The sequence below is a fragment of the Fragaria vesca genome, unplaced genomic scaffold (genome assembly GCF_000184155.1).
Source record: "Fragaria vesca subsp. vesca unplaced genomic scaffold, FraVesHawaii_1.0 scf0513155, whole genome shotgun sequence".
Classification (NCBI taxonomy): domain Eukaryota; kingdom Viridiplantae; phylum Streptophyta; class Magnoliopsida; order Rosales; family Rosaceae; genus Fragaria; species Fragaria vesca.
This window is the reverse complement of record NW_004443447.1, coordinates 623403-634579: the sequence shown is the minus strand read 5'-3', so window position 1 is coordinate 634579 and position 11177 is coordinate 623403. Positions and strand designations below refer to the sequence as shown.

General features: G+C 38.0%; 1 protein-coding gene across 1 annotated transcript; it reads left to right on the top strand.

Moving 5' to 3' along the window:
- The first annotated feature begins 7295 nt into the window (after positions 1 to 7295).
- Positions 7296 to 10539, top strand: LOC101312890 (peptidyl-prolyl cis-trans isomerase FKBP17-1, chloroplastic-like). Its single transcript, XM_004309900.1, has 4 exons — positions 7296 to 7596; positions 8012 to 8134; positions 9414 to 9530; positions 10168 to 10539. The coding sequence occupies exons 1-4, from the start codon at positions 7315 to 7317 to the stop codon at positions 10288 to 10290; spliced, it is 645 nt and encodes a 214-aa protein (XP_004309948.1). The 5' UTR covers positions 7296 to 7314; the 3' UTR covers positions 10291 to 10539.
- The last annotated feature ends 638 nt before the right edge of the window (positions 10540 to 11177 follow it).

The window sequence follows — 11177 nt, the reverse complement described above, 5'->3', positions numbered from 1 at the left end:
TGGAAACTTTGTAATCAATTTGCCCCTTGTGAATTATGATATGAAACTATGTTAATTCCTTTGCCCTTCAATGTCTAATTAAATACCTTTCTATTTGAACAATGATCACAGTCACACGAATGTGTCAAGTGTATATGAATACTATCTTTAGCTTGGTTCCTCTTATTATGCAGACTACAAACTTCTCTTATATAAGAACTTGTCGACTTATTCATCCTTTTACACTTAAGGCTCATATCTATTGTAGGAACTCTTGTAGTCGGATTATATATCACTCTTGGATTAGTTTCTTTGAGAAGTTAAACACTCAATTTCCAGACCTGTAATTTCAGAACCCAGAGTAGTTCTGTTTCATTCTTGCTCCATATTCCAATTAAAAAAAAAAAAAAACACCTTGGACTGATTCCTAATTTATCTTTCCACCACATTATCTAGTCATAACTCGGGTTGGGTTGTGACATTACTCTAGGTTTTAGGGTAAAATTTAGGGTGGGTCTTGACACTCTCTCTCTCTCAGCCCTACTCTGGTTTCTTACGATCATGACAATTTTTCTAACTGAAAAAATTGACCGAATGACTATTTAGAAGGAAAATCGTGACTTTAAGAACTATTCAGATTAAAATTAAATCACAAACACTAAACAAATGTCGACTTCAAACCAAAAGAACTATATAGTATTTGACCCAACAATCTACAATTTAAGGACTCATGTGTAAAAGAAAGAAAAAATTTCTCTATATTTTTGTGAAATAACTGTCTACAACACTTGCCTCAAAAACTGAAGAGTCGATATTCAAGACTTTTTTATTGGCTTGTCTCCTCTCTCTCTCTCGCCCATACCCTATCTCTCATCCTTTTTTATGGCACTGGTGGGTGTTGGGATGGTGGCGGCAACAACTTTGTGATGTCAGGTAGCCCCGGCTAGCGTCAGGCATCGGGATTGTCACGGCTCTCCCTGTCTCTTCTTCTCATTCTTTAGTAGAGGCGAAGAAGATGATTGTTATTTGGGCTTGAATGATTCTCAACTTGCAACAATGGTGGCTGAGATTTGGGGTCTTGGCTCGGGTTTGAAACTGCAAAGGTGGTTTGGAGGCCTCGTGAGTTCTCCGTTGACGTCAGAAGACAAAGACGTCAATGGTTGGATTAGAGTGGTGGCTGTGCCAGTTGAAAAGAATCAGAGACGCATTGATGATGGGCTTATGGACTCGCCGCTGTGGGTGTTTCTCCGACTGAGTTTTTTATTGGTGATAAAGGCCTTAAGGTTATAGTCAGCTCCGCCGCTGGTGATGGTGGTGTGTCGATGATGGTTGGCAGTATAAGCTTAGGGTTTCTTTTGTCATGTTTGGGCTTTGGGCCTTGTTTGAAGCTAGGGGTGCAAAGGTTGTGTTGGGCTTTGGTTAGGTGTTGATTATTGGTCACTTTGGGCTGACACTACCAGGACAAGCACTTTAGCCGACGAAAAAGTTTCGTCGGCCTGTTAGCTTAATTCGTCGGCTCGTCGGCTAAGATTTCGTCGGGAAAAGGTCGTCGGTGATGACTTTTGTAACACCCCGGACCAAATTTTACCTATTTACTGGGTATTCTACGAGTTATTGAGGAATTTAACCATGCTCGGTAATTTAAAACTCGAGTTTATTTTCGAGTTTTTCTCAAAATGTTAAACTCTTCTTTTACAGCCCTGGTGTCGTAGCACGCGACGATACAAATTCACCAATGTCCTCGGATTTATTTTTTGGAGCTTCGAGCTATTTCTACGTTTTATCGAAGTTTGATAAAAAGATTGTTTCCTGAAATTCAATCTGGGCTATTTGATCAACTAGGGTTTCTTTTTTTTTTTATCATCGCCGTCGATTAAAGCGTAAGGAGAATTGAAAGGCTGACTTTCGGTCAAAGACCCATCTCGGCTTTGACCCGAGTCTCTCTCCTTCCTCTCTCTCTCACCGCAGCCACAGCTTCTCCGACCGGAAACTTGGCCGTCCGGCCACCCTGGCGACGGGACTGCCACCAAAGTGATCCTCTTCTCCTTCTCTTCCTAGCCGACCCTTTAAACTCACTTGAAACTCCAATCTTAGAGCATATCAACGAAGAGGAGCACGGCTGTGTTCGCCGTTTCCGGCGAGCTCCGGCAGCGACAACGACAATGATCGGTAGGGTTCTTCTCCTCTTTCTTTCTTCTTTCTTTCTATGCTTTTCACTCTTCAAATTGAGTTCGAATTCGGAGAGCCCTCTTTGGTGTTCCTAGGTTTTCGTCGAGTTTTTCTGGTGGGTTGTTCTTGGAGCTCCGGCGAGACTTCTGAGCTCCGGTGAGTCTAGGAGCAGTTGAGTAGAGCTTAGTTGCGCCTTGTAGGGATTTAAGAGCAGCAAGCGTGATTTGGGAGCGGAGCAGAAGCTTAGGGTGTTGCTGCCGTGGTGTTGGAGGCGTTGGTGAGCTTGTGTGTTGTTGAAAGCCACGGTTTGCAGTAGCTGTATTGGCTGACAATGAACTCAGTCCGGCAAAGGTGCTAGCAAGGTGAGAAATCTCTTAAGTTTTTGCTCGGTTGGGTGATTGAAATGTTCTGTATTTTTGTGATATGGTGGATTGGTGTTTAATATTGGGTTTTGTTGCTTGTTGTCGAGAACTTGGTGTTTTTGAAGAAGGCGGGGAGGTCATGGCGAAATTCCGGCAAGTGGCCGGAATCCAGCAAGGGGTTCTGACGAGGCATCATATCCGGCTGAGAGTTGTTAAGGTAGTTTTGAGTCTGATAAATGATATTGATGCCTTAAGAGGAATTGATGTTGGAGTTTAAAATTGTGGTTTTGAAAGTCTAGGCATAATGTGAAGTTGGATAGTAGGGAAAGAGTGAAATCGTTGGTAATTGCAGCTTGTTTAAAAGCATTAAGTAGAGAATGAGGTAGACTCTAGTTTGATTTTAAAATGAGCTAAATTATACTATGGGTGTCCATAGTGATTTTGCGTTTATTTTATTACTTGGCAGAATGGTGAATTAGATGGGTTGTCATGCTATAGGCTTGGAAATTCAATGAGAACTTGATTTCCAAGTTGAGGTTACGGCACTTGAGCAAAATGAGTTCTGGATGTGAAATTGGTTAAAAATAATATTTAATCATTTGGTCAATCCTGGTCAACCTAGGGAAACCTAGTCGAATTCGGACGAAGTCCAATCAATGATTATTTTGGAGTCCGGTCTGACAAATTTATTCTTCTGTTTATCGTCAGACGTGGGATTTGGCTAGAGAGTGTGATTAGTTGGAGGCAGCGCTCGAGGAGTATTCCGAGCATTGGAAGGCTTAAGCCTAATACTGTGAGTGGACTTTTGTTTTAAATAATGTGCATGCGAAATAATTTATGTTGTTGGAGAATAACCGAAATTGAGAATTTCGGTGAGTATATATATATATATCCATATGTGGATGATTATGAGAATAATATGTATATGAGAGAATGCTAGCTAGCTATACGTGCTTTTCCACCATACTGAGGTAAAATTCCATTATGGTGCGACATGAGCGTTAGACGCAATCGTCGTAGCCCTATATAAATATAATAATTTATATAGGGGATATGCGCGTATATTTATACACCGTCTTTTCCACCATAATGAGGTAAAATGTCATTATGGTGCGACGTGAGCGTTAGACGCAAGCGTCGTAGCCTTGTGTGAATTTTCTATTTGTCTTTGTTGTTTCAAGAAAATTCATACAAGGGATATGATGAGTGTAATACATACATATTTTATTTTAGCCTGAGAGGCTGTATTTTTTTAAGCTTTAGAGACTGGCCGGAGCTAATCATGAAATTGCCAATTTTTGTGTTGAGCGCTTTTGAGCTGCCGCATGCAGTATATTTTCTTTGGAAATTAAAATGGGAATGCATAAATATTCTTATTAAATTATTTTGTCCACTCACTCTAACGTGTTTTAAATGTTTTCCCCTGGGCCCTTCGTTTTAAAATGCCCAGTTGTCAGGTTTGCATAGTTGAGTTCGGGCGTACATGGAGGTGAGACATAGTCGATAGTATAGCTCCCGTTCACATTTATAATTATAGTCCTTTTCTCCTATATTAGAGTTGCTCTGAACTAGTGACTGTTGGTTGTTAGTTTTCTTATTAAAATTAGTAAATAATTGGGAGATGTTATGTTTTGGGGAGCACGAAGGCTCCAGGAGTTAAAGGATGGATTTGGATTTTTCAGAAGTGTTTGCAGGTATTATTAGGAAGGGTTGTCCATTTTCAAGGGAGGTTATGCCGAATTTTCGGTAAACTTTCCTTGGAGGTGGTCCCCGCAGGATTTACTTCGGGTTTCAGGGTGAAATTCGGGGTGGGTCCTGACAACTTTAGCCGACGAAAAAAAAAGATGTCGTCGGCTATAGTCCCACAGTTTAGCCGACGAAAAACATGTCGTCGGTTTTTTTCACAGACTTTAGCCGATAAAACAATTAAGATATTCGTCGGCTAAACCTTATAAAAAAATTAAAAAAATTACTATAGCCGACGAAATATAGTCTGTTTCGTCGACTAAACCTTATAAAAAAATTTTAAAAAATAACTATAGCCGACGAAACATGCCATAATTCGTCGGCTAAACCTTATAAAAAAAATTAAAAATACTATAGCCGACGAATATAGTATTTAAATATCGTCGGCTAAAGTTGCTGGTTTTTGAAAAAAAAAAAAACTGCAGAAACTTTCGGCCTCCTCCAATCACCACCAAAATTTGATAGAATCTTCCTCTCAACATTTCGAACAACTTTCTAGAAGAAGTCAAAGCCCAATTCTAAGCCTAAACGGGTCAATTGAATCAAAATATAAAAATCTCTAATTTTAAACCCTAAAAACTTCAAATCTTCGATTCTCCTCACACACACCGAATCCAGCTATCAAATTCTAGAGGAATGTAGTACTAATCAAACTCAACTTATCCATATATAGAACTCACCAAATAGTGACTTGAGGAAGGAGAAATTCGATCGACACCGAATCCGAACCGGCGGAGTTTTGGAGCTCCATTTATCCCTCACGGCGGCGCCACTCGATGCACCACCTGTCTAGCAATGAAGTAAACACGACGGCGAAGCTTTTGGGACAAGTGTGGCGGTCTCCGGTGGCTTGACGGCGGAGCTAGGTCGAGAAGAAAATCCGGCATTTTTCTGATTTTCTGACTTCTTACCATCCACCTCCGGTAAAACTCCTATATAAAGAACTTTACCCGACAAAATTCTTTATTTTCGTTAGCTAAACTCTTTTGAAAATTTTGGTTGAAAATTTTTCGACTTTAGCCGACGACTTTTCATATATTTTCGTTGGCTAAAGTCTTTTGAAAATTTTCCTCCAAATTTGGTTTACCGCCAAAAAAATTTTGACCTTAGCTGACAACTTTTTTAATATCTCGTCGGCTAAAGTCTATAAATTCACGAAAACGCTCATATCTCCCTCTATATTACGTAGTTTGGTCAAACCTTCCACACGAAAAACTTTCACGTAGATGAGACGCAACCGCTTATATAAAAATTTTGAGACATTTACCTTCCGACGATAGGGCTTCCCATAGTGAATAATAACTATAAATAGGGTTGACCGCTACTATCGGCACCGAGACGTTACCCAATTTAGGTGATTTTTGAACCATAGCCGTATTTCACCAATATGAACACATCTTATTTCACGAGATTTTTGATAATTTTGCTTCCTATGTAGAGTTGGTTCACAAAATTGTATAACCTACTAAACAAGTTATACAACATTAGTAGACACGTTATGATTCCGATGAATAAAATTCACAAACCAAAATTTGACCGTCAGATATGATCATTATGACGAAAGATGTCTATGATAAAAAATTCAATTGGATCCGACAACGTTAAGGGCTCGATCGAAATGGTCAACCCTAATCCATCGTCACTTATCACACGAAAACGCTCATATCTCCCTCTATATTACGTAGTTTGGTCAAACCTTCCACACGAAAAACTCTCACGTAGATGAGACGCAACTGCCCATATAAAAATTTTGAGACATTTACCTTCTGACGATAGGGCTCCCTATAGGGAATAATAATGGTAAATAGTAGACACGTTGTGATTTCGATGACTAAAATTTACAAACCAAAATTTGACCGTCAGATATGATCATTATGACGAAATATGTCTATGGTAAAAAATTCAACTAGATTCGAAAACGTTAAGGGCTCAATCGAAACGGTCAACTCTAATCGGAAATAAGAAAACTGCATTTTGAAGCCCTAAACGGACTCGGATGGCCAAAAAGGCCCATGTGTCATAACAAAGTGATGAGTTTGACTCGTAGGGCCGTTACGCTTCTGGAAAGGTATCATTATAGTCAATCGGACACCAAACGCCAAATCTGCAGCATAGTGAATAATAAAAGTAAATTGCATTGACCGCAACTATCGGCACCGAGACTTTACCGAAATACCGTGTTTTTTCAACCGTAGACGTATTTCACCATTCTGGTCATATCTTATTTCATGACTTTTTTGCATTTGAAGGTTCTACGTATAGTTTCTTTTTCCCAGATGAGTTGTTGTCTAGATCTGTAAATATAAGGCACTTTAGCCGACGAAATTATATTTTCCGTCGGCTAAACTTTTAAAAATTTCGTTGGCTAAAGTTCACAGACTATAGCCGACGAAATTCAAACGACGAAATTTTAATTTCGTCGTCTAAAGTTGACCAAAGCCGACGAAAGAAAGTTTCGTCGGCTAAAGTCCACGTTAGCCGACGAAAAAATAATTTGTCGGCCTGGTTTTTTTATTTTCGTCGGCTAAAGCCTTTCTTTTGGTAGTGTGATCCAGTTTTTTGAAATCTTATGGTCTCTTGAGGTTCTCTTGGTTGCTGTTCCGGGGAGATCCCCTCTATGTAGGGTGGTTCTGGCTTCATGAATAAGTTAGGCATGCTTAACATGTTTAGGTTCCTCATTCTTGTTGCTCTTCACTTTATGGGATTCAACCTAGAAATGGTCTAGGTTACATTCTTATGTGGCGTTTACGAGCAGATCGTATTCATATTGTTATTTGACATTCATTTAGTATAAGGCTTGATGTTTCTTTGATTGAAAAAAGAAAAAATAGTCTACCACTTTACGTTGTTGTTTTCATTAAAAAAAAAAAAAAAATACATCCATACCTATTATTTGAGTTTTAACTTTTAACAGGAGAAGCAAGTCAAACAACAAACGAAATGTTTTCTTAAAAAAAGATGAAAAATAAAAAAAAACAAAAATGAAATGAACAGAAATTGATCCCACATGACAGGCCACAGCTCTTCCTCTTTTCATTTAGATTAAAAAACTAAGAAGATGATGCTCCAATACTCCGCAGCATTAGGATGCTCTTTTGCTCCCGACCATTCAACAGTGCGTTCAGTTCTTCCCAACATCACCTCCGCAACTTCATCGCCATCCAGTTTAACTAGAAGGGTAGTTTTATCGACTGCTTTAATCTCCACCACATTGGGCTTTACCGTGTCTACTCCTTCAAACTCCGCCGCAGCTGAATTCTTGAAACTCCCTAACTCTGGTGGCGTCAAGGCTTTGGACCTTCGTGTTGGTACTGGTGAAGTACCCTCCAATGGCGACCAGGTTATCTTACTCTCTCTCCTTCACATAACACGAGTGGTATGGCATTTGGTCAAGATTGAGATAAGGGGTTGATGGGTAGGTGGCTACATATACGTCTGGGATTCTTACTTTTTACCAAATGATAATGACTGATTACTACTGCTTGCTTGTGTGAAATTTGGATGGTAATGGTTGCTTTATAGAAGCCAACAACAGAAAACTGATTGGTGAATCTTATGTTGTTGTGTGCTGTTATGTTTCATTTGTAAAACCCTGTACTTTTATGTTTTGTAACAATTGAGAAAGTGAATCAATTCAAATAGAACTGCATAATGTGCATATCAATGTCAAACTTGTAGGAAAATTTGATACAGAAAACTCTTGCAGTGTTTGCAATACTTTAATATCTGGCTTACATTGTAATTTGGTTGTGTAGGTCTCTGTTCATTACTATGGAAGGTTGGCAGCAAAACAAGGATGGCGCTTTGACTCAACATATGATCACAAAGATGAAAATGGTGAACCGACTCCTTTTGTATTCGTGGTTGGGTCTGGGAAAGTAAGTCCTCATGTCAATAAGCCATTATTATGATATGCTAGTCTTTATCATTGTCTACTTCTTGTTTGCTAAACAATATTCAACATCACTACTAGTTCTATCTTTCACAATTTTGTGCTGTATATTATTATTATACAGAGAAAATTAAAGACGTTAGTGTTGTTTTGTATTACTTTGATCCATTCTGATCTTAACAATCTGTTTACATAGACCTTTTGCAACGTTGTACTGTATCATTATTCTACAAAGCAAAAAGCAAAAGATGTAGTTGTTTTTTTCACATTCCATTGATCCATCCTGATCTTAACAAGATGTCTACATAACGTACATGATCTTCATTCTACGCAATGCAGCATTAGTTAGTAATGTATTGAATTTTCCGTATAATCCTCTTCTTTTCCAGTTCTTATTAATAGGCAGCATGCCCAGTTAACAATGAGGCATCAGTCATCATGGAATCTATATTGTATGATAGTTCTGCATTTATACTTGAATCTTCCGTGCTTTAAACTTAAAATATAAATATTGTAATTCCTCAAATAAAAACGTACTTACGCAAGGTATGCTTTGATGGGAAACAACAACTGTGGAAAAAGACCTTATTCCCTGAAAGTAGTCTAAACTTGCTGGTTACCTTCTGGCATATGGGTGTCAAAGTATCGTTTGAGAATAACAACTTCTTCATTTATTGCTCAAGCTAACCAACTCAACATTGATACTAGAGTTTCCCTTTAAATTCATTTTAATTTGAAAACCTACTAATTGATGTACTATTTGTGGCTGGAGTTAGTATGAGCTAAGAGGAAATACATTTTGACAAAATGACCAGTTCAATTTTGTGTTATTAGTTGTTCAGGTCTCCATCTAAAAAGACTGTTTTGTGGTTCAAATTTCTCCTAATGCTTGTGTTCATACTTCCATGATCCATCTATGATTAATTTGGAACTTTGTTTTTGGTGTCATAGTACGTAGTATCCTCAGCATTGTCCTCCAGCAGGAAGAAAGTTCTTATCCTTGCCCCAAAATTTGTATGAATGTCATCAGTGACTGAAAAGAACTAATTATAAGTTATCACATGGTTTTTTTAGTATATCTGTCCCAAAGTCTTCTTTCTGTACAAGTACCTATTTTCCTTTGCACACATATTACTGAATAGTTTATGATTTTATGTAACCAATTGGACACGTCCCACTTTTACCTTTAGATATTTTCTTAAGGTTCTCTTCAAATTTTCTAGTATGGTAATCTCTTGACACTCATGCTGTGAATGTATATGTAGGTTATTTCAGGGATTGAAACTGCTGTGAAATCTATGAAAGTGGGTGGTCTTCGTAGGATCGTTATACCACCGTCGCAAGGATATCAGAGCACATCACAAGAACCCATACCACCCAATGTACTTTCTCTTGTTCCTCCAGATTTTATAATGCCTGCTATCTTTGTAAATTTACTCTCGTAAAGGTGTGCCCATATCCTGTGTCTGAACAAAATAGAAGCTACCAGTAGTGTCAGAATACTTATTTCTTGTTTGCTTTCTATAATGTGTTTTAAAGGGGACTTTAGAAAGTAATCATCCACTTAATTGAAGGATAGACGGGAGTTGTAGTGAACAATAGAACATTATAAGGATATGAAAGGTGGTGTCTTGAGTAGTGAAATAGATGGTACATGACTTGGCAGCCTTGCCAGGGTTGTGTGTGAAAGTGAGGGAGTGCATGAGAGAGGTACTTGTCTCTGCCTCGAGTAAACTTTGCATTAGTGGTATTGAACAGTATATATGGTTGCCTGGAAATTACTAATGAGCTAATTCAACATCATGAGCTAGCGAGATACATATTACATCACACATGCTATACGTGTATCTTTGTCTGTATATTTACAGAAAATAAACAAAGTCTTGCATGTTGTATTTTGCTATTAAAGTTTTTTTTTTTTTTTTTTCCATCATGATTCTGCCCTTGGTACTCAAATCTCAGGGTTTCTCTTTTCGTTGTGGTTTTTTTTTTTTTTTAATTATAATTTTTTTTTATCAGTTTTTTGACAGGCAGAGACTGTTTACAACCATCTTCAATCCAACTCGTCTTGCTAATGGAGAAGGTTCAACTTTAGGAACGCTTGTATTTGATATCGAGCTGGTCAGCCTGAGGCATATATGATGTCTTTCCTACTTCCACACAGAAATATATTTCTTGTGCCAAAAGGTACATCGTAAATTTATGTTGTCATTTGTTGTCCAACAAAGTACATCCTCTGTTTATGTGTCAAAATCAAGGCACACCCCAGCGTAATTTAAAAAGTAAAAACTGTTGAAGATGCCCAGATTTTCAGATTAGAGATGGATTGTTGTAGAATTACAACTCCTCGATGAAAAATTGAAGATGATGTGTATTTAATGAAAGGGGAGATGTGATAGTAGCATAATCATATTGAGTTGAGCGAAACTAAACACTGTATATAACTTTAATTCCAGATCCTTGCCTTGCCTTCCCATAACCTTTACTAATGTTGTAGGAGAATCTCAGTATAGTTGTTGAAATCTTATTAATTAGTGAAAGGCAAAAGCTATGCACTAAATTTCAGTATTGATATTGTTTGGGAAGTCTAACGTGAGACTCTGGTTGTTAGGTTAAATGCTATTTTCATTTCTCAACGCTTCAAATAATGCATATATTTTTGTTCTACTCATTAATCTCCCTTCTCTCTTCACCTCTCTAGTTTTATATTGGCTGATCTGGAACATGTTCCGAGCTAAATTCACCAGCGTAGGGGTTAGCCAAATCTGAAATTTCTGCAATACGTATTCCAGATCCTCTACTCATTAATCAGGTTCTGACTTATGATCACAATATTTTAACATTACAATATGGTATTTTTATAGTTAAAAGTACCAAAAATTTAAATAGACTGAATGATGTGTGGTATTGTTCAATGTTTTAACACTCGTTTTTCTTCAATTCTAGTACCACATGCAATACTCCATCGTGTTCTTGGATCACTACATATCTCACTTTTCTGGTGTCTGATTTCAAAGCATCAGGGTCGA